Source organism: Phascolarctos cinereus, unplaced genomic scaffold, assembly GCF_003287225.1.
Source record: "Phascolarctos cinereus isolate Bilbo 61053 unplaced genomic scaffold, phaCin_HiC Scaffold_5;HRSCAF=322, whole genome shotgun sequence".
NCBI classification, from domain to species: domain Eukaryota; kingdom Metazoa; phylum Chordata; class Mammalia; order Diprotodontia; family Phascolarctidae; genus Phascolarctos; species Phascolarctos cinereus.
In genome coordinates this window covers 91670539-91694933 of record NW_027555958.1, presented here as the reverse complement: position 1 = coordinate 91694933, position 24395 = coordinate 91670539, and the positions used below count along the sequence as shown (strand labels likewise).

General features: G+C 40.7%; 1 protein-coding gene across 1 annotated transcript in view; it reads right to left on the bottom strand.

The window, feature by feature from the left end:
* Positions 1 to 24395, bottom strand: part of LOC110208614 (solute carrier family 22 member 2-like) — a 42451-nt gene that overhangs the window by 1750 nt on the left and 16306 nt on the right. Inside the window, exons 4-10 of the mRNA XM_020986739.2 lie at positions 23764 to 23932; positions 16825 to 16939; positions 12329 to 12435; positions 7288 to 7502; positions 5546 to 5654; positions 3806 to 3918; positions 1086 to 1185 (exon numbers count right to left, since the gene is read on the bottom strand). Coding sequence (XP_020842398.1) covers positions 1086 to 1185; positions 3806 to 3918; positions 5546 to 5654; positions 7288 to 7502; positions 12329 to 12435; positions 16825 to 16939; positions 23764 to 23932 — 928 coding nt within the window. The remainder of the gene's footprint in view (positions 1 to 1085; positions 1186 to 3805; positions 3919 to 5545; positions 5655 to 7287; positions 7503 to 12328; positions 12436 to 16824; positions 16940 to 23763; positions 23933 to 24395) is intronic.

Below are 24395 nucleotides of genomic sequence, written 5' to 3'. Positions count from 1 at the left end.
CTTTCGTGTTTGAACTAGCATGGCATAGTGAACAAGTAGACTGGTCTCAAGAGTCAGGAATTCCAGTGTTCAAATCTGTCTGACACACACTAGCTAATTCCTCCAGGCAACTTGCTAAGACTATAAATTACAACTAAACTAGTGATCTACATAGGTGGAAGATGTCTCCACATTGGCAATATCCCAACACTGATGAAATCACAGTTCTAGATTCTCCCCCTCCCCTAATTGTGCTGATTCTTCTTAAAACCTAGAAAAACTTCTTGGGCAACCTGCATAGAATCCTTTTCACTATCATCCACCACCACATATTCCCACTTCAGAGAGAGTCAATCGTCACATTGGGCACAGCTTTTGGCACTTGATAGGAAATAGTATCTTTATGGGTATGGGTTATTTCCTATTAAATTTTTCTAATTGGCTGATTTAGATTTCGGGGACTGGTTCGGGTCATTTCAGGCCCACCCTGTTTTGGGCTCACGTTTTTATCAATAACATATCTCCATCAGATAACAAATTAACAAGAGGCAAAATTAAATGGAGAAAAAAGAACAAAAATTTGATATGAATAGGAAAAATCAAAAGCAGTGAACTGCAATGTTGGGTCAAGGGTCAAAAAAGAAACTTCTTTGTAATTTTTAAAAAATGTCAAATTCAAAGTAATGCCTATGGAGACTTAGATGCCTAATTTCTTCTTTTGAGAGCCCAGCTGTGGAAACATCTATAAAGACTCTGGAAATGTTCAAGCAGAGGCTGCGTGATGTACCAAGCATCGGGGATACTCTAGAAAGGATTTCTGAACTGAATGGGAGGTTGGAGTTGGTGACTTTGAAGACCTGTCCTCAGATTCTGTGATGTTCTCCTTCTAGGCCAGGTTTTAGACCCCTCTATGCTCTCTCGAACAACTGTGTACAGATGGCCCAAAGAGCTAAAAACTGGAGACAGTCTTGCATTCTTGGATTTAACCTGGCACATTTGGCCCAGATACAAACGATAGAAATGTCTGAGGTACATTCCATCAAGAGGCCTGCTAACAATGTTGGGATGCAGGTTTCCATTTTCTTTTAGAAGCCATGGCACCTTACCTCTGCATATTTTCAACTTCTTCAATGCTCTCAGGTAAGGTCTTCCCTTTGGTCTCAGGTAGCATCAATACCAACACCCCAGCGATTAAGCCAATCATAGCTAGAAGTTAAGCATACATAGTCAGAATCCAGGCTACACATGTGAAGTCCCATTAAGGACTAAATAATGTGTTTTTGTGTAATTAGAACTAACTTGATTTTTAAAAATCATTGTACCGTATTTATTTACAGATTCTTTTACAACTGCTAGTTACTCTATTTTTTCATCATAAATATGATACTGATACCAAAACTATACATAATAAAAATTCCTTACAGGAAAAAGAAACTCTCGAAAATTGAGTTAAAGGTCATCCTTGGCCAGTCAGTCCATATCATTGTGAATCTTTGATGTTAGAAAATAACTTTGGTGGCAAAAATGACCAGGAGGTGAACTGTCAAGTAAACAAGTCAACAGCATTTATCAAACACACACTATGTGTCACATATGGTGCTATAAGGCGAGGATATAAAGAAAGACAAAACCAGTCTGTGCTCTTATGGAGCTCAAGTTCTAATGACAGGGGACGACATGCAAATGACTATGTACATATAAGACACACACAGGGTAAATGGGAGATAATCTCAGAGGGACAGCACTAACCTTGAGGGGGACTGGAAAAAGGTAGAGTTTTTGCTGAGGCTTAAAGGCAGCTGGGAGGTAGAGTTGAAGGTATAGGACATTCCAGGCATCACGGAGAGCCAATGAAAAGAAAGAGAGTTGGGAAGTGAGGTGGCTTGTATAAGAAACGAAAAGAAACCAATGTCACTTAGATCAGGGAGTAGAATGTAAGAAGATTGGAAAGGTAGGAATGGGTCAGGTGGTGAAGGGCTTTAAAAGCCAAACAGAGGAGATTATGTTTAATTCTGGAGCTAGTAGAAAGCTAGTGGAGTTGACTGAAATGGGCAGGGGAAAGCAGGTTATAGGCTCAAAACTTTGCTTTAAGTAGATCTTTTTTACAGCTGAGTGAAGGATGGACTGGAGTGGGGAGAGTCTTGAGACAGGGAAACCAACCAGAGACTATTACAATAATCCAACTGTGAGGTGATGGGGTCTGTACCATTGGTGATGGTAGTGTCAGAGGAGAGAATCTATCTTAGAAGAGAAATGTTGTGAAGGTAGCACTGGGCTCACATCTCCTCAGTATCCTCTGCCCCTGGGACCCCTCTGTTGGAGGACAGAGCGGAAAGCTCCTTCCCAAACCTCTGTTTAGGGAGGGGGGCCAGGCCAGCCATTTCTTCATTTCCCACCCAGATTCGCCCCTTCGGAATTCTCCATTGCCTTCCCAAGCTCAGTGCCTCCCCCTCCAATTTTTCAGTTTCCTTTTGGGCTTTGTCTTCCCCCATTTGATTGTAAGCTCCTTAAAGACAGGGACTGTTTTTCTTTTTCATATTTGCATCCCCAGCACTTAGCACAATGCCTGGCACATAGTAAGTGTTTAAATAATTGTTGATTCACTGATATGGGACAGTGAGGAGACAAGGATGACCCCTAGGTTGCAAGCCTGAGTGACTGGGAGATTGGGGACTCTCTTAATAGTATTAAAGAAGCAATGAAGAGAGGGCAGCTAGGTGCGGATAGAGCACCAGCCCTGGATTCAGGAGGACCTGAGTTCAAGTCCAGCCTCAGACACATAACACTTACTAGCTGTGTGACCCTGAGCAAGTCACTTAACCCCATTGCCAAACAAAAAAAAAACCAAAGTAATGAAGAGGAGGAAAGATAGTAATTTCTCTTTTGAGCATGTTGGGGTTAAGATGTCTATGTGACTTCCTGCTTGAAATACCTATTAGATAGTTGTGATGTGAGACTAGAGATCAGGAGACAGGTTAGGGTTTGGAAAATAGATCTGAGAATGATTGGCATGGAGATGATAACTGAATCAATAGGAGCTGATGAGATCCACAGGTGACCTAGTATGGAGAGAGAAGTGAAAAGGGATCCAGAACAGAGCCTGGGGGAACACCTCTGGTTAGTGGGTGTGATATGGGTGAAGATTCAGACAAGTCAGAGAATTGTACTTTTCTAGGTGGTCAGCAGTAAGGAAACATGTTACAATTGAGGGGCAGCATAGAACAGTGATAGAAGAGATTGTGTCTCAACGATATACTTAATACGCAGGTACTAAGTAGAAAAGCTAGTCTTTATGTCTATACAAATTCCAAATTCTGTGCTGGGCTTTTTCAGTTATACTGCCCTGCCTCTTACACCTCCCCATGTTGTTCCTGTTTCTCTAAAATTTATATTATATTCATTTTGCCTTGTAAACAATAGGTAGGATTTCCAAAAGGCAAAGAAGAAGATGGTCATAGTATTTTAAGTATGGTGAACAGTTAATACAAAGGCCCGGAGGTGGGAGATGGAACATTATGTACAAGGAACAGCAAGTAAACCACTTGGGCTGGACTTTAGAGTGTAAGGAGGGAGACAATTTTGCTGCTAGCACTTTGCTACCTGTTAGCAGCTCTGAAGAAATGATTGGTAAGGAAAAATGAAACTACTGACAACAGTAAAATTTTGAGGTCATTTGGAGATATCATTCTTGTGTTCCCCACTTAGCCACTATTAGGAGATAATTACATAGTTCTTATTCTCTGATGGAATAACTAAGGTATTTGGAAATTATGTTTTGGACAAATTTTTTTTTTTCATTCTGTAGAGAACAAGATTTAACTCTTACCAAAAACCAGGAGGGGGAGTTCACGCCAGAGATCAGTCAACCTGTAGACGAGGAATGGTGTTACCACTCCACCAATATCACACATTGAAGAGCAGACCATTACACCAAGATTCCTAAAAATAGAAAAGTTTTTATAGATCAAAATATGGTGGCTCAAATCCCCAAAATAACACCTGAAAACACCTCAAATATTTTCCTAGGTCCCTAAGATGTCTTCTCTTTAGGCAACTGCTGAAAAATTCTCAAAGCAGAAGGAAAGTGAATGATTGGTTTACTCTCTCATTATATATGATACCTTTTGCTCAGAATTTCAAGGGAGAAACAACACAATTTTCCTTTTCAATGAAGGCTCAAAGTATCAAATTTGAAGTCAGGTTGTTTCTCAAGGTTACATCTCCAGAGCACCACAGTACACCAAGCTCTCCTAGCCTCCAATATCTCCTGAGGTCTGTTCGACCACATGTTCATTGCTTCCATGACACTATCTATTCATCTCATTCTCTGCTGTCCCCTTCTCCTTTTTCCTTCAATCTTTCCCATTATCAGGGTCTTTTCCAGTGAGTCCTGTCTTATTATGTGGCCCAAGTATTTAAGCTTCACTTTTAGTATTTGTACTTCCAATGAGCAGTCTGAATTAATTTCCTTAAATGTTGACTGATTTGATCTCCTTGCTGTCCAAGGGACTCTCAAAAGTCTTCTCCAGAACCATAATTTGAAAGTGCTAATTCTGTGGCACTCAGCTTTCCTTATAATCCAAATCTCACAGCTATACATTACTACTGGAAAAACCATGGATTTGATTATATGGTCCTTTGTCGACAAGGTGATGTCTCTGCTTTTTAGTATGCTCTCCAGATTGTAGGTAGGTGGCACATTGGATAGAGGGCCAGGCCTGGGCTCAGGAAAATTCATCTTCATGAGTTCAAATCTGGCCTAAGACACTAGCTGTGTGACCCTGGGCAAATCATTTCACCCTGCTTGCCTCAGCTTCCTCATCTGTAAAATGAGCTGGAGAAGGAAATGGCAAACCACTCCAGTATCTTTGCCAAGAAAACCCTAAAAAGGGGTCACAAAGAGTCAGACATGACTGAACAACAACAACAACTATATTTGTCATGGCTTTCCTTCCAAGGAACAAGTGTCTTTTAATTTCATGGCTACAGTCACCATCTGCAGTGATCTTTGAGCCCACGAACATAAAATCTGACACTGCTTCCATTTCTTCTCCCTCTATTTGCAAGGAAGTGATGGGACCGGTTGCCAAGATCTTAAGTTTTTTGATGTTAAGCTTCAAGCCAGCTTTTACGCTCTCCTTTTTTCACCCTCATCAAGAGGCTTCTTAATCTTCTAAACTTTCTGCCATCAGAGTGGTATCATCTGTGTGTCTGGGATTGTGGATGTTTCTCCCAGCAACCTCAATTCTGAGGGGTTTTTAATCCATAGGACTTCTCGGTTGATTAGCTCTTTAAACTAATCTACCCTTTTGTAATTTGGCATTTCCTGAGCAGTTTGAAGGCTTATTCCAGACATTCTTGGTTTCCCCTTTATCGTCTTTGTATTCTGTCGACAAATTGCATTTGTAAGCTATACAAAGGTTGACCTCAGGGCACTTGGCCCCCACGACCTCTGCCACGTGCTCAAAAATAACAACATCCATCCTGTTTTTCTGTTGTGGCCGTTGCATCAATAGGCAAACATTTCTGGTCATTTCATTCTTCATGCTGAGCAAATTCCACTTACCTGATGAATGTGGGATACAATTCAGTGTTGACCAGGCAAACCATCTCATAGGCCATCGTGATCCCCAATCTACCAAGGCATGCAACTGTAATTTTTAGCCACATTAGATCTAGAGGGAAAAGATTTCAACATATGAATTGGAATAAGAAAAATACTTAGGCTGCTACTATGATATCATATAATCTTACAAATAGCATCTAATAATGAGAGTTTCTATATCCCTGGAATAAGGATGGGAGTAATGTTAACCCTTCTAAATAACAGGAAAACATTTCAGAAAATTTCTCTTCCATTTTGTTCTAATTCAGTCCAAATCAACAAACATTTATTAAGCACCCACTACATGTAGAGCACTTGAGCAATGCTAGTTCCAGGATAGATGACAAAGTTTCATTAACATGGATCCCAGCCTTCATGAAACTTATCGTCTCCAGTCACTGTGTGAATTACCAATTAACTTGATAACCTTATAGAACGATAGTTTTTATTAGGAACTTCTAACAGCACTTCCCTTTCTAGTGTACTTACTGGCACCTTGATGGCTCAAACATGAATTGGTTGGTCTCAAGTGACCCCTTGGCACCTCATGGAAAACAGGCTATGACTGTGAAGACTGTCCCCAGAATGAATTGACCCAGATTCCTGGGAGGAAAGCCAACTGTGAGGAGAGCTGTGGCTCACACATACTCATACACTCACATACTTTGGAAAATAATAAAATTTAGAAAAAATTTTTTGATATAGTGGCTGCTTGAAGTAGCCCAATAAAATTCCATATTGTTCAAATGACCTTCCATTTTCTTTAACTGGTGCCTTTGGTGTTCTACTTTGAGTGTGATCATCACAATATGGAAGCTACGTAAGGGTAAGAGAATGACCCACTGATTTTATGGTTTCTCAGCATTTTATCTTCTTTGAGGCAGTATGCAAAGAACATTGGATTTGCCAGCAGAAGTCTAGAGCTTGAGTCAGGGAACTGCCGTTTACTGCCTGTGTGACCTTGAGCAAATAACTCTGATTCTGTGAGCCTCAGGTTATTTAACTGTAAAATGAGGGGGTGGAGAAGATGACCCCAAATGGCCCTTCCGATCCTAATCTATGATCCTATGATTGTATGAGAAGCAACCTTCCTGTTCAGGGATTCTGTCTTGCCTGTGATTTCTTACTTGTTTGAGCACCTGTTTTTAAGTTTTTGATGAGTATTGAATTGTGTGTTTTGTTCTTTACACTGCTTTAACTCCTTATGTCTCCTTAATCTCTTAACATTGCTTTCAACTGCTGATTATAGGAATCTAGGATTTCTGATGTGTTCTTACCCTGAAAGGGAAGCTACATGGTGCAGTGGACAAAGCACTGGGCTTGGAGTAAGAAAGACTCATCTACGTGAGTTCAGATGTTGCCTCAGACACATACTAGCTGTGTGATCCTGGACAAATCATTTAACCCTGTTTGCCTCAGTTTCCTCATCTGTAAAATGATCTGGAAAAGGAAATGGTAAACCACTCCAGTATCTTTGTACATAATTGAAAAACACCTGAACAACTCTTATCCTGAATTTATATGACATATTCCTTTGTTATTATTATTATCTCATTATAATATTTTCCACCATTTTCTTCATCATCATCATCATCATCTTTATTATTAATAAACATTGGAAAAAGCATCTGCATTGTGTCAGCATTCAAAGGGCTGAACAAAATGGCCTTTTCGGAAAGCCAAAGAGTGGCCCTCAAACTCACCATGGGGAAGAAAAGCTAAGATGAGACAGGCTGCCCCAGCCACCATATTTGATGCAGCCCAAGGGTAGCGGCGGCCAATGCGATCAATGGTGAAGATAATGAGGAGAGCAGCTGGGAACTCAGCCAGAGCAGAATAGAAGAAATCCAAATGGACATTCCCACCTGCAAGTCCTATGTGCATGATGAGGCCCTGATAAAGCACAGCACTTGTGAACCTTAGCAAAGAAAAGAAGCAGAATAAGGTGGAGCTCTTTTTGGTAAGTTAGCCCGAGATCATTTCTTCATTACTTCTTGGTGGGCTAGGAAAAACAAAGAAAAAAAGTACACATCTCATGACACACAATTCTTATATAGAAAGATGCTTGACTGAAATTAATACCCTTCTTGTTCACTGAAAAACTGATTTATATATAGGATAGAGAAGGAAAGTCTAGCCCCACCTACCCTCAATCCCATGATCGGTGTTTAAGACAAACATCTTACGTAATTTTGTGGTAACAAAAATAATTTTGGGCAGCTAAATGGCTCAGTGGAGAGAACACCGGGCCTAGAGTCAGGAAGACTCACCCTGAGTTCAAATGTGACCTCAGACTTCACTAGCTGTGTAACCCCTTGCAAGTCACTTAACCCTGTTTGCCTCAGTTTCCTCATCTGCAAAATGAGCTGGAGAAGGAAATAGTAAAACAAACAAGAAACTTTTTTAGCAGAGCAGTTTCCTAGGCTCAATGCTATATTATCTTAGAATTAAAGGAACATAATTGGAAGAGACTAGAGGTTATGTAGTATATGACCCCCTCAATATACAGGGAAGATATTGAGGGCCAGGGAACTGAAGCTGTTTACCCACAGCTAAGAAGCAGTAAATTTGGGATTTGAAGCCAAATCCTCTGACTCCAAAACCTTGCTTTTCCTATTTTACCCAAGGTCTTAACCTGTCGTCTGTTTTCTTTAAAAAGACTTGGGGAGATTTGAAATACTGAAGTCCCATGCAGCGAAACGGCCCTCTCCTTTATCTGTTACCTAGGTTGCCAGGAGAGTACATGAGGTTTGGGGCAGAGCCCTTAGTCATTGGCCAGGTGTTGGGGATGAGGAAAGGGCCCTGACATTAAGAGGTTCTCTATTTAATCCTTTGGTGGCTAGGTGGTGCAATGGACAAGGCACCAGCCCTGGAGTCAGGAAGACTTGAGTTCAAATGTGGCCTCAGACACTTCCTAACTGTGTGACCTTGGGCAAGTCACTTAACCCTGTTTGCCTTGGTTTCCACATCTGTAAAATGAGCTGGAGAGGCAAATGGCAGACCATTCTGGTATCTCTGCCAAGAAATGGGGTCATGAAGAGTCAGACACAACTGAAAAATGACTGAACAAAGTAACAGGCTTGGAAATTAATTATGGCTACTGAATTGCTGGTCATGGCCTTAGACTACAGTTCATACTTCGGAGAGAACTATTACGGCCAGAGGAGGAATGCCAGCAGGCAGACCTCTAATGCAGGAGCAAACAAAGAGGAGGGTGTAGCAAGCAAGCTTTATGGAGGGGAAGATGCTCACACGGCGCCAGGGCGGCCAGGTGGGACGATGGACACAGGCGGGCTAAGTATGCCCCACTACATGTAATATGTCCACAAAATGTAACTTTGTATTTTAAAGGAATGTTTAGTTGTAAATTTGAAAAAAAGTTAATGTTAAATTTCTTTAGTTTAATGAACAAAAATAATGTCCTTTTATGATAGAATACTCAATTGAAGATCACCTTTAAAAAATTCCCCAGATGCACACCTTAATGAAATGTGCTGGGTATGCCTATGTAACCTCGACCCTGTATGGATGTTCTTTCTTCAGATTCCAGACTATCTGTTGAAGAGTTCCTACTGGTCATTAAAATAGATGGCACAAAGTTCATTGTTAATTGAGGCACTACTCAATCATCTGTGAAAATCGGAGAAAGCTCTAGTACTTCATTTCAGTCAATGGTTGAAGTTTCCTCCCAAGCCAAGTCTTTCATAAATAAATATGGAACTTTTTGCTTTCCTCTATTTTTTGGATTTGCCAATGAATCCCAACATGATCCAAAAAAGAAGAAACAACAGAAAGAAAATGAATTATTCCAAAAACTGAGTTGATCACAAGTCATTTTCATCTATCACCTCATTATTGGTGTCTCTTCCATTTTACCATTGAGAATTTATTAGATCACAATAACAACTGTATGCCACAGAGCAGTTGTTGATGGTGCATTAGTAGAGGGAACTTCCTCACTAGAAGTTTCCTTTACCAGGTTCAGAACTTTGCCCCCTCCTCCCCTCCTCTACTGAAAAGTTTATAGTACAGGTACCTCTTCCACATCATGGGGGTTAGAGGCATGGTGCCCTCATGATCTGTAAAATCTGTTTAATAATTTGACTCTTCATATCACAGAAGAAATCTGAATTTTTTTCTTTTTATTTTATGGGGTGTTTACAGGACTTCATTGTAAAATTTGAGTTAAGCATTTGGTCATAGACTCTGTGTTGTCTGTTGGCCTTTGCATGTAATGTCTGCAGCTTCTGCAAAATTCCCTTTAAAGTTTGTAGAATGCTTTACCCATCCCTTAAGTCTTTCTTCCCCAAAAGGCAGATTAAACATGAATTATCTCATCTGTGACTATCCTGAAAACCAATAGGAGGGTCATAATACCCAGAAAGAGTCCATTTCAGATTGCTAAGAGAGGAGAAAGTGTCCCCTTCCACATGGGCACACACAAACACTTCTTTCTTCTCTTCCCCATTCTTCCTCTTCTTCTTCCTCTCCCTTCCCCTCTCCTCTTTTCCTAACCCTCTCCTCTCTCCTTTTAATATTGTCATGTAATTGAAACTTCAGTCAGATACCTTGGGTTTGAATCCTGCCTCTGAGGTCCCTTTCTTGTGCGTTCCAGGCCTCAGTTTCCTTCTTTGTAAAATGAAGCAGCTCCAAGGTCCCTTTGAACACTAGCATTCTATGATTGTAATCAACCAGATCATTCTTCTAATTCTACCAAATTAATTTCTTTTTGGGGGGGCAGGGGGCGTAGGCAATGGGGTTAAGTGACTTGCCCAAGGTCACATAGCTAGTGAGTGTTATGTGTCTGAGACCGGATTTGAACTCAGGTCCTTCTGACTCCAGGGCCAGTGCTCTATCCAATGTGGCACCTAGCTACCCCTGCCTAATTTCTACCAATTATTTTCTAATTTTACCAAATATGAATTTTAGGAAACCAGCAGTGGCTGTTGTCTATGCCTGTAATTTCCTTCTGCTAATGATATGTATCTTATTAAACACAGACTAATACAAACCCATCTTTTTGGTCTAATTTATCACAATAGTATTAATTACACTTTCAAAATATTTAGGCTAAAATAATTTAGTTATCTATCATGTAAAAAGTGAAGCTGTACCATAATTGTTAGGAAATGGAAGGAAGAAATAACCCAGAAATCCTCTGTTATCAAAGTCCCAGAAAAACTGTAAAATTCATTTCTGGTGATCTTAGGTTTTATTGGTGAATTTTGAGAAATAAATGGGAAAAGGGTAAGTGAGATGAGGTGAAAAGCTGGGGGTGGGGAGGAGGGGCGCAGGTGCCATTCATTTTATTCTGCCAGGGTATTTTTTTTTTTTTATTTCCTGGAGGCTTCTCTGTTTAGTGAATTGGGAAGGTTACAATGCTTCTTACAGAATATGAATGAACTAATGAACAGTTTGGAGGAGCAGTGTTTAATTTTAAAACATTGGAAATAGAAAGTGGGGCTAGGCCTTCGTTAGCCACGTGATGGATCAATCATGCATGAGGACGTATTTCTTTTTTGTATCACGATGCCTTTTCCTTGCTACCTAAGCCCTTCCAGACAGCCTGACCCTGCCATCAGTCAGTCATTCAGTTAGCAAGCATTTATTAACAGTAGAAGGACCAGAATTTAAGAATATCTTGAAGGACCAAACTGCAGTAATTATTGCACTACATTTGTTTTTAATCCATAAGAGAAAAAAATAGAGATATTTCAAAATAAAATTATAGTATCTGTTTGTAATTATTTGTGTCTAAGTTATATTTGCACAGATAGGAGAAATTATGGTAAATTATTAAAAAATTCTTCACATCAGTTGACTCTCCTGCTCCTTCTAGAATTGCAGGGGTGGGGAACACTTGGCTTCAGGTCACATGTGGCCTTCTAGGTCCTCAAGTGCAGCCTTTTTGACTGAGTACAACCTTTACAAAACAAATCCTTTCATTAAGGGGATTTGTTCTGTGAAGTTTGGAGTCAGTCAAAGGGTCACACTTGAGGACCTAGAGGCAGCATGTGGCCTCAAGGCCACAGGTTCCCCACCACTGTGGCACTTACCACGTCCCAGGTGTTGTGCTAAGTTACAAAGTAAAGCAAAAAACAGCCCCTACCTTCAATGAGTATACATTCTAATGGGGGAAGCAATGTATAAATCATCATTATTTGGTTTGTGCTTTGGGCGTGCAAATGATTAATATTATCCGAAGTCATAATCAGATGTAATTACAGGGCTTTAAATGAAGCACACACTGCATTTTAAAGCCCATAATTAATCTTTGAATTACACCCCATGGCTCTCCTCAGGTGGTGTGGACAATTGGGATACAACTGAATAGATTTTTTGCTCTATTATTGTGAATAATGCGAGCTAAGCAGGTGCAGGCTGGCCTTGGAGTCAGGAAGACTTGGGTTAAAGTTCTCCTTCTGACAGCTACTGGCCATGTGACCAATAAGTCATTTAACCTCCCAGTACCCCAAGCGACTGTCTAAGATGATTCAGTTCTTGATGAATGGCTAATGTACACCTGTGAAGGGGGTTGCCACCCAATTGGTCCTCTTCTAGAAGGAAGGACCATCATCACCATCACCACTACCAATGCACTTTAATTAATATTAATTAATAATTACTTGCCGTTTAATTTTCTGCCTGAGTGTAAGCACAAGGGCCGACTCTAGCTCTTCTCCTCCTCAGCCTCCCACCCCCAAATAGAAAATCATGTGATGAATGCCTCCTGGTACTTCTTACCAGTTGTACATCAAGATGAGAGTATGCTTCCTTATCTGAGGCGTTCTGACCAAGTCAATAAAGGAAGGATTCATCTTCGCACTGGCTTCCTCATCAGGTTTAAGGCTCTGAGAATGAAAAGAATAAATGAACATGGCACAATGGCTAATGTATGATGTTCCCGAGTAACAGGAAAGAAATTATATGATGACCTGAGGGAAAAAGTGAGGAAGGAGGATGGAGAAATCTCTTTTTGTTGTTCAGTTGTTTTCAGTTGTGTCCAACTCTTCGTGACCCCATTTGGGGTTTTCTTGACAGAGATACTAGAGTGGTTCCCCATTTCCTTCTCCAGCTCATTTGACAGATGTGGAAACTGAGGCAAACAGGGTTAGATGACTTGTCCAGGATCACACAGCTAGTAAGTGTCCAAGGTGGGATTTGAACTCAGGAAAGATGAATCTTCCTGACTCCAGGCTTGAGCTTTATCCACTGTTTGTACGTAATTGTTTGCATATCATCTCATTAGACTGTGAGCTCTTTGAGAGTAGGGGGTGTTTTTTGCCTTTGTTTTGTCCCTGGTGCTTAGTATAGTAAATGGCTCATAGTAGGCACTAAATAAATGCTAGCTGATTGATGGATTGAGGTTTTTAAAAGCAGGTGTTGTTTGAACATTTAGTGGGATGGGATGTGCTGGACCAGCACACTTCTCTGGAACTCACATATATGGGAATTGCTTTATAGGTTCACCAAATACTTTTCTCACAACTCTGTAGAGGCAAGTGGCGCAAATATTATTATTCCGATTTTACAGATAAGGAAACTGAGGGCCAATAGTTAAGAAGAACCTGAGCTAAGATTCAAACTTGGATGTCTATGATCCTATGATTCCAAGTTAACTTTTGCCATGAAACCACACCATTGGTCACATATCATAACCAAGAACCCAGAAGCTAGCCACAAAGGCCTCTGAGCAGCTAAAATTGTTGTTACAAACCTATGCCCTAAAGCGTGAGTGTTGCTCAGAGGTACTCTTCAGATGTTTATGTGAAACTTCTTTATTCTTACCTTAGAATAAAATAACTTAACAACTTGGGTTGGTTTTTTTTTTCTTTGTGTGGTTTTTAACCCACAACAGACTAGAGCCTGGGGCAGTTAGGTGGCACAATGGACTGAGCACTGGGTCTGAAGTAAAGACTTGAGTTCAAACATGGCCTTAGGCACTTACTAGCTATATGGCCTTGGGCAAGGCACTTAACCCTATTTGCCTCAGTTTCCTCATCTGTAAAATGAGCTGGAGAAGGAAATGGAAAACCCCACCAATATCTTTGCCAAGAAAACCCCAAATGGGGTCACGGAGAGCAAGACGTGACTGAAATGACTGAATAGACTAGAGGCAGTGGGGGAGAAAAGGGCTTAGAGAGAGAACCAGTAGGGAAAAAAATGGATCTGAAGACAGAGAACTTGGGTTCCAATCCCTGCTCTGTCACTTACAATCTAAGTGATCTTGGGAATACCATTTAAATCTCTATGGGCCTTGGTTTTCTTCCTCTGTAAAATGTTGGAGAGGACCTAAACCTATGATGGCTGTTACAGGTGAACAGGCTGACAGGAACAAGGAAACAACAGCCTCATGTCTGGTGAGGAAAGAGTAAAATGAAAAGAGGCAGATACAGACATATGGGATGAAACCATTTGGTTTGGGGGCAAAATAGATCCCTCTGCGTCAGCTACCTATGAGGATGTCCCTGTACTGTTATACAAAACAATAATTGATGTTCATAATGAACCCCTTAAAATAATCAAGATAAGCTGTATGGCAGCTAGATAGATAGAGCAGTGGACATGAGTTCAAATCCAGCCTAGTTATGTGGCCCTGGGTCTAAGTCAAACTCTTCCTGACTTAGTTTCCTCATCTGTAAAAATAAATAGCACCTACCTCTCTGGGTGGTTGTGAGAGTAGAATGAAATAGTATTTGTAAAGGGCTTTGTAAACCTTATAAAAACACCACCTAAATATTATTATTATAATAATTATTAATATTAATACTAATTCTTGCATATATTCCATTTAAAAGATGCAGCATGGATAAAGTGCTAGGTTCAGAAAGAGCAGAGATTGAATCCTGCCTCTGGCATGTACTGGCTGTGTGACCCAGGGCAAATCATTGAAGTCGGTCTTTTTGTGCCTCAGTAATTCTTTGGGACTTATCTATTAAGTTACAGATAGCTTGCAATGGATGGAGATCCCCATACCAATAGAATCACAGATCCTGTTTAAGAAGGCTATGAAATGTGGAATACTTGTGCTATGCTAAGCACTTTATAAATATTATCTCATCTGATCTTCACAATAACCCTGTGAGGTAGGTGTTATTATTATCACCATTTTACCATTGGGGAAGCTGAGGCAGATAAGTTAAGCAACTGGCCCAGGGTCACCCAGCGAGTAAGAAGAGGTCTTCATTGTCTCTTACTTGGACTATTGCAATAGCTTTTAAATTGTGCTCCTGCCCCCCCCCCCCCCCTCAAGTTTCTTTCTATTCCAATCTATTTATCACTCAGTTCCAAGGTGATTTTCAGGTGGAAGCTACATGGTGGAGTGGATAGAGTCAGTAAGACTTACATTGACTCCTGCCTCAGAGATTTACCAGCTGTATGGCCTTGCCAGTCACTTAACCTTCATTTGCTTCAGTTTTTTCGTATTTAAAATGGGGATAGTAACGGCATCTACTTCTCAAGGTTGTAATGGGAATAAAATGAGAAAATATATTTGTAAAGCACTTGTAAACCATAAGGTATTATGTAAATGTACCATTATATTATCTTTTTTTTTTTAAGGCAGTTGGGGTTAAGTGACTTGCCCAGGGTCACACAGCTAGTAAGTGTCAAGTGTTTGGTCTGAGGCTGGATTTGAACTCAGGTCCTCCTGACTTTAGGACCAGCGCTGTATCCACTGCACCACCTAGCTGCCCCTATATTATCTATTTATAATAATTATTATAATATTATAATTATTATATAATTATATAACAATTATTATATAACATTATATAATAAATCTTATTATATAATTATATAATTATTATGAATATTATAATATAATTATATAATATGATTTAAAGTATTATTATTATTATAGTGCAGCCATGACCATGTTTCCCCCTCATTCTCCCTCCATCAGGATCTTCCCCTCATCCCACTCAGCAAACTCTAGCAGCTCTCTATTGCCTCCATGATTTTATATAACATCCTGGGGGTTTGGCATTTAAAATGCTTCACAATTCTTCCCATCTTTATACACTTATTCCACCTTCAGGCACTCTCTGATCAAAACACACTGGTCTACTTGCTCTTCCTCATACACAATTTTCTATCATCTCCAGACTCTCTGCTTTTGTAGTCTTGATCCCCCATCCCCTCCCTCATCTCTACCTCCCAGCTTCCCTGGTTTCCTTCAATACTTAGATCAAAATCTACTTTCTTTAGGGGGAGGTAATGTGGGGTAGGGGGCCTTTCCTGGTCCCCCTTACTGTCAGTGCCTTCCTTCTAACATTATTATTATTTTTTTAGGCAAACATGGTTAAGTGACTTGCCCAAGGTCACACAGCTAATAAGTGTCTGAGGCTGAATTTGAACTCAGATCTGCCAGACTCCAGGGCTGGTGGCTCTATCCACTGTGCCACCTAGCTTTCCCCTGAGATTGTTTTCCATTTATACTGCATGTACACTTATATGTACAGTTATTTGCATATATCTCTCCTATTAGCATGTAGTTTAGTCAGTAAGCATTTATTAAGCACCTACTATGTGCCAGGCACTGGGCAAAGTACCAGGGATATATGTTCTTGGAGAGTAGGCTCCATGTTTTTGTCTTTTTTTTTTTTTTTTGCCCCCAGTGCTTAGCACGTTGCTTGGCACACAGTAAGCATTTAATAAATGCTTGTTGACTGACTGAGAATTGAACCTGTATGGTTTAACCCTAAGACTCCCATTAAATCAGACCAGTCCACCTAATTATATCTCCTCTAGTCTAGCTCCTGCTGAGACACATGGAAACCAGAATGGTCCTACTGGGCCTAGACCTCATCTGTACCTCCATAAATTAATCTCGAATGTACTGAAAGCCCTGAAATCGTTTAGTTATTGGTATAGAATGGATGGTCCTCATATGTAAGCATGCATCTAGCTTAATTTACAATTCCATAAAATATCCTAAATATCCTGCTCATGTCACCTGAGCTCATGCTAAAATGAAAAATGGTAAGCATCTTAGATAACAACATAATATAATGGAAAGAGCCCTGGGGACCAAGGTTAAAGTCTTGGATCTGCCCATTAAGTCACTGAGTGACCTTGGCACCAAGCTACTTCCCCTCAGTTGCCCCATCTATAAAACGATAGGACTGGATAATAAGACTTTTTATGATTCCATGCCTCCTGGCTACCACAAACACCAATTATAACTATTCCTTCCCATCTCCTTTCCCACCTTTTTCGAGGTAAGATACAAAAACTACCTGAAGAGAGGTTGGCAGAGATTTCTGATTTTTCCTTGCAATGTGCTTAATAATTTTCATGGCCTTTGCATTTTTGTTTTGAGAGATCAACCACCTGGGAGATTCTGGAAGGCACCTGCAGCAAAGTATAAGAGAAAAGAACTATTAGGTAGAAAACAAAATAATTAATGTCAGTTAACATAACTTGGACCATTATTCCTCCTGACAGAGGAAGTGACCTCTGAACTGAGCTTTGAAGGAAGACGAGGGTTCTGAGAAAAGTGGAGATGAAGAGGGAATTGTTTAGAACATAGAGAATAGCTTAACAGAATGCACAAAAGCAGGGGATGGAATGTCAAATTGGTGATCAACTAGGTGTCTGTCTACTGAATGTAAAGTTTAAGAAATGGGAAAGCATATGTATGTGCGTGTGTATGTGTGTGTGTGTGCATGTGTGTGTGTGTGTGTAGGGGAAGTAGATATGATGCAAGAATCAACTGGAAAGTTAGGTTGAAGATAGCTTATAGAGTGTCTTAAAACTGAGAGTCTGAGACATTTATATTTTAACCTAGAGGCAATAGGGAGCCATTGAACATTTTTGAAGAAGGGAGTAACATGGAAAGACCTGCACCTAAAGAAGAATATTTTTTTGGTCAGGTGATAGAGAACGGGTTACAGAGGGGAGAGACTGCAAGCAGAGAGGCAGACTAGGGGAATATTACAATAGTCTGAGTGAAAACTGATGAAGTCCTAAATTAGGATCCTAGGCATGTAAGTGGAGAGAAGGGAAGAGAGATGCAAGAAAATACCATGGAGGTAGAATTGACAGAACTTGGAAACTGACCAGTTAAAGAAAATAACCTTAACCCTATTCAAATGACTGAAATCATGGGTGGTCATTACATTGACCAGAGTTCTTAAGTCTTCATCTAATATGCCAAGACAGCCTCTTCAAAAAGTAAGAAGAACTAATTAACAGACTTCCAATTTGGACTCTTACAGTCTGCATGACCTTGGCCAACTTATTTAAACTCCCTGGGCCTCAGTTTCTTCTATTGTAAAGGAGAAACTCCTTCTTCTTCATTGCCACTTCCAGACTCTACGTCTCTTCCTCTGCAAATTTATCACTGAATCCATACCCTAGTGTCTGTCTGTCTTCTACTGATACCCAAGACATTATCCCTTCTCTCTCTCTCTTCTCTCTCTCTCTCTCTCTCTCTCTCTCTCTCTCTCTCTCTCTCTCTCTCTCTCTCTCTCTCTCTCTCTCTCTCTCTCTCTCTCTCTCTCTCTCTCTCTCTCTCTCTCTCTCTCTTTAGGCAATTGGGGTTAAGTGACTTGCCCAGGATCAAGTAGGTGTCAAGTGTTTGGTCTGAGGCTGGATTTGAACTCAGGTCCTCCAGACTTCAGGGCCAGTACTCTATCCACTCCGCCCAGCTACCCCCTCCCTTAATGATTCAGAGTCTCATGGAAATGAAGAGATACCATAAAATTGGAGAAGAGCAATTGTCTGGATTTTCAAAAAAGTGAAGAGAACAGATAGTGCAAAATACAGGCAGTGAACTTGATGACTTCAGCTCCTGGGAAAATTCTTGAAAGGATCATTAAAGAGATGGTTGGTGAACTGTCTAGAGAGGGAAGTGGTAATTACAAAGAGTCAGCATGGCTTTGTCAAGGACAGGTCTAACTGCATTTTTTTTTTGACAGGATTATTAAGCTAGTAGATTGTGGGGAATGCCGAGGCTATACTTTGCCTAGATTTGGAAAGTTTTGAGAAAGTATCTTGTCCTATTCTTATGGAGATATAAAGACATGAATTATAAAGCAATGCAATTACAGACGTTTTCTGTAAGCGGCTTTGCTTGCTGTGGACTTCAGGAGCATCAAACTTTCCCCAGGCTAAACTGATCACCTGAAATCTCCACACCATGCAGATTGACTCCATTTTTGATCCTCAACCCCTTCTTGGATCCCTCAATAGCTTCTCCCCTTGACTGGAGGGCTGGAGGGTGAAGCAATAACATCCTCCCAAACCCTCCCTTTATAGAGGGCTCAAAACTTTTCAGTGGTTCTGCTTGGTTTGAACTCCACAAATACCATGCCCCCCTGTCAGGTACCTCCTGGTAGCCCCCTATTCCTTTTTCAGCCTCCTTTCGTATATTGACTTCCCTCATTAGATTCTAAGCTCCTTTTTCTTATCTTTCTTTTTCTTATTTGCATCCCCAGCATTTTTGCATAGTGCCTGGTGCCTGGCATGCACATAGTAGGTGCTTAATAAATGTTTCATTGAATTGAATTTTTGAAGATGGATTCAGAACTGGTTGGATGATTGGACTCAAAGAGTGACTGTTAATGGTTCAGCGTCAGTGTGATGAGAGCTCTCCAGTGGAATACCCCAGAGATCTGAACTTGGTCCCATGCTATTTAATTTTCTATCAGTGACTTGGATAAAGGCACACATAGTATGCTCACCAAATTTTCAGATGACACAAAGCTGGGAGGGATACACTAGATAACAGAGACTGGATCTGAAAGGATCTTGATAAGCATTGGGCTTACTGAATCAGAGCTTCCATGGGGTAAATTTAAAGTTTTGTTCTTGGATACAAAAATAATCCACCCCACAAATGTAAGCCAGAAGAGGCATGGGTTATACAGCAGTTATTTTGCAAAGGATCTGGGGATTTCAGTGAACTGAAAATTCAGGAGGAAGGCGTAATGTGATATGGCAGCCAGAAAAACTAATGAGGGTCTTGAGCTGCTTTAAGAGGGACATAGCTTCCAGGAGCGGAGGTGATAATTTCCCTGTACTCTCACTTTTCCAGGTTATAATTGGATCATTGCTCTCAGTTCAAGGCAGCATGGTTTAACGACATTGATAAGCTGGAGGGTGTACAGAGAAGGCAACCAGGATGGTAGAGTGTTGAGTCCACATCATATGAGAATTGATCACAATCTTCTGTCATTCTATCTCTCTCTCTGTGCCCTACCACCTCTAAACCTATTCTTTGTTCTTACCATAACCTCCAGTCCCTTGGCATGTCCGTCCTTTGCTGGATCATCATCCCTACCTTACTTGGACGGACCGAGCTCTTCTTTGGCCTTTCACATTGCCATCTTAATAAGAAGTTCCTAATCTCACATTATCTTCCAATTCCTTCTACAATGTTTGGAAACGCGTCCAACTTTGTTGTTATTCAGTTGTTTCAGTCCTCTCTGACTCTGTGACCCCATTTGGAGTTTCCTTGGCAAGGTACAGGAATGGTTTGCCATTTTCTTCTCCAGGTCATTTTGCAGTTGGAGGAAACTGAGGAAACAGTGTTAAGTGACTTGCCCAGGGCCACATAGCTATTAAAGTTTCTGAGGCCAGATTTCAACTCAGGAAGAGATGAGTCTTCCTGACTCCAGACCCAGCATTCTATCCACTGTGCCACTTAGCTGCCTCTCATCCAACTCTCCTCTACTCTTAAAAAAAACCTCTTACCATATCTTACCAAACCTGCTAGCTGACAATCTGTTTCCTTCACTTTTTAGCTAAACTCTTTGAACAAAGCTTAGTGCCTCCACTCTTCTCCTTTCAATCTTTTCTAAGCCTTGTGTAATCTGGTTTCTAATTATAACTCTCAACTGAAACCACTCTTGCCAAAGTTATCAATGACCTGATTCCCAAATCTAACAGTCTTTTTTCCCCTCTGTTTTCATCCTTCTTGACTTCTTGGCAGCATTTGAAACTGCTGACTACCCTCTCCTCCCCAATACTCTTTGGGACTTTGTAATACTGTTCTCTCGCCCTAATTCTCCTGCTACTTGTCTGACTGCTCTTTCTTGGTCTCCTTTTCTGGATTTACATCTCTGTTATACCCATTAACTGTGGATGTACCTAAAGGTTCAGTTCTTTCTTTCTCTTTCTTTCTTCTTCTCTCTCTCTTTCTCTCCTCTCTTCTTTCTCTTTTCTCTATCTCTTTTCTCTCTCTCCTTTCTCTCTTTCTTTCTCCTCTTTGATCTCGCTCATTTCTCATTTCTATCTCTCACACATACTCTTACATCACCATCACTATTAATTTCTTTATGCAGATGCCTACAAGATCTCTATATCCAAACCAGTCTCTCTCTTGAGTTCCATTTCCACATCATGACCTACCTATTACACATTTCAAATTGGATATCCTTTAGATATCTCAGCCAGGTGGCTCAGTGGATAGAATGCTGGGCCTGGATTCAGGAAGACCTAAATTCAAATCTGGCCTCAGACACTTACTAGCTGTAAGTCACTTGCCCCTGTTTGCCTCAGTTTCCTCATCTGTAAAATGACCTGGAGAAGGAAATGGCCAACCACTCCAGTATCTCTGCCAAGAAAACCCCAAACGGAGTCACGAAGAGTCAGATATGACTGAAAAACAACAACAACAAAAGACATCTCGAACTCAATAGTCACAGATTTAGAGCCAGAAGGGACCTTTCAAGAACTCTAATCCAATTCCCTCATTTTTACAGTTAAGGAAGTTAAGGCCCATTTAGCTATGTTCTCTGACTCAAAATCTTGTGCTCTTTCCACTGTAGTACCTCAAATACACATACATATTTGAGCATTTTTTTTATTTGTTTGTTAGTTTTAAAGATGAAAACCCAAGGGAGTTAGATTAAGAGAAGTTGGAAGTAGGAAAAAAGTGTAGGAAGAGATGCTAAACAAAAAGGAAAAGAGTAGTATGAAGTCTCACAGAACCTTGTAATCCTGAAGTGTGAACACTTTCCATGGAAGCACAAGAACCTCTCACCTCACTAATACAATGTTCTGTGGGATCCAGGAGCACATCATGTTCTTGGGTGGTATACCATCCTTAGCACATGGGAAAATGAGGTTACTGGCTCACCATCAAAAGTGCATGCACTCAAGCAACTGTCTTAAATCTATTCACCGCTTGATTCATTGGAACAATGAATTTGTGAAGCATAAATTTGTGAAGCAATTTCCATTAAGTGCATGTCAATATGAAAATAGAGGGCAAAAATGGCATGATGGTATCTCTGAAGCTTACTATTTATGTGGGCAGCTACATGCTGTAGTAGATAGAGCACTGGGGCCTAGAGTCTGAAGGACCTGAGTTTAAATTCAGCCTCGGACACTTAGCAGCTGTGTGATACTTGACAAGTCACTTAATCCTATTTGCCTCAGTTTCCTCCTCTGTCAAATGAGCTGGAGAAGGAAATGGCAAACACTCCAGTATCATTGCCAATAAAACTTCAAATGGGGTCATGAAGAGTCAGACACAACTGAACCACAACTATTGCTATATGATCTTGGTGGATTCACTTAAAAGTTCCTGGGCTTGAGTTTCCTTATCTAAAAATAAAATGAGAGTAGATGGAATAGGTGATTTCTGGAGTCTCTTTCAGGGCTAGGTGTCTGATCTTAACTTCTGTGTGTGTTTGGGGGTAAATCTGAGGTGATATTTAAGTCTGGGGTGGAGGCAGATTCACTAATTCATCAGGGTATGTGAAAGAGAGACATACCCAAAGGATAGGGATGCCTGTTGGTGTGGCAAGATGGCAGAACTGAAGAAAGGTAAGTATTGGAGGAGATGTTTCAGCAAGAAGAATGAGGCTACTTGAAGTGAGAATGTGCTGTAGTGTAAACAGCACTGAACTGTGGTCCAGCAATGCCAAATGGAAAATTGCCCAGGTGGCCAAGTGTGGGGAAAATTCTAGTGCTAACACCAAAATTCCAGTCAGATGTTCAGTGCTCTCTGTGAAATGTGGGTGGAGAAAATTTAGGGAAATATCCTTATTTCACTGATATTGGAAGTTGTTACTCCCTGGTCCTGTGATTTCATCAGGAAGCTTGCAGGTGAGGAAGTGCAAGTGTGCCACGCACCCACCCACTCACACACACACATACACCCACACTCCCTTTATCGATGCAGATCCATAAGTATTGGCAATTCGTGGTTTTAGGCAATTGCCTCAGGGAAGTGGGAGCTTAAGTGACCTATTTAGAGCCAACTGTGTTATCAGTGGTGACATTTGAACTCATGTTTTCATGACTCCTGAGGCCAGCTAAATTTTTCTTTAATTAAGAAGAATGCTTGGATTTTTCTACTTTTTTTATGTGATCAGGAGCCTCCTTTTATATACAATTGGGGTCCCACAATTGTGGAAAAATCAAATTTAGGTTAGGCAACTATGTGCAGGGGGAGCTACTATGAAAATCAAGACCGGTGTGGGGATCAAGATACCTGAGCTAGGTTGATGATCTTGCCATCTCCTTTCCTTATATATTCTGGACAACCAGTAGTATCTGATGCTCCTGGAGTCCCTCTAAGAAATTCTCAAGAGATAACCCTTCAGCATGCCTCTTTGTATATGTGTCATGGACACCTTTAGCAATCTAGGGAAGCCTACGGATTCCTTCTCAAAATACTTTCTTTAAAATTCATGAATAAAGGAAATGAAAATGTATTTTTTTCTCACCCAAGTTGATGAACACCCTGAAATCTATCCTTGGATCACTTGGGGGTAGAGGTCTGTGTACCCCAGGTTAAGAATCCTTACTCTAGATGCTAGAGGGAAAAGCAGAGGTATTGGAGATAGTTGAGCCGTTAGAGGAGGGAGGGGAGTCTTTCTGGAGTGTTCACAACCATGATTGTACTGCTGTTGCTAGAAGCAATTTTCAGTCCTCTCTGCCACCCCCCCCCCCAAGTAGCCACTATGGCTATTCAGGCCTTAATAAGACACCTAACATTTTAATCACTGTGTAAAAGAACATGTAGTCCCAGGGGAAATGATTATCCAACAGCATGCTTTTTGTCTTCTAGCATGGAATGGGGCTCCCTGCAGCTCAGGATTAGAATACAGTCTTATAATTCCTAGCACAGAGCTCCTGAACTGGATATGATATGATATGGACCAGATATGATAAGAGAAAAATATGAAAATGACCTCCTTTCCATTCCCAGAGGGTCTTACCAATAGTAGAGTAAGAAGCAGAAGTTGGGCAGGGAAACCGTGAGCTGCAGCCATCTCCAAGAAGGCAGAGCATAAGCAATCCCTGCCAGAATCAGAAGGCCCACGGTGAAAGCCATTTGGTAACAAATTCCCACAGTCCTCCGGTACTTCATGCCGACAAATTCAGTCACTAGAAAACAAAAGCAAATGGCTGGTTTCCAGGGTGATCTGAGACAAAGGGTCACTGATACATTTTAATAATGAAACAAGTAGAACTCCCCAAATACCCCCTACATTTTTCCCTCTCTAAGAGCTTTATGAGATCACTTGAGACTCTTGAATCTTGGATGTTCTTTGGAGTTTAGGTTCTTCCTAAAATGACAGGAATGATGGAGCTGGGCCTTTAGAGCTCTGGCCGATGGGAATGGAAAACCTACTACTTACATACTTGTCCATCCCCATAAAGCCAGAATGCCCCTGGCCAGTTTCATCACCCTTGTTCCATTAAATACTGTGACATTTCACTAATTCCCATGAACTGCTTCCAAGAAGACAAGTCAGAATTAGTGAAAAGTTTGAAATATTGAAAAGAAATTTTGTAAAGAAATTTAGTTTTCTTACTTTTAAATACATGTGATATCTTAAAGTAGGCT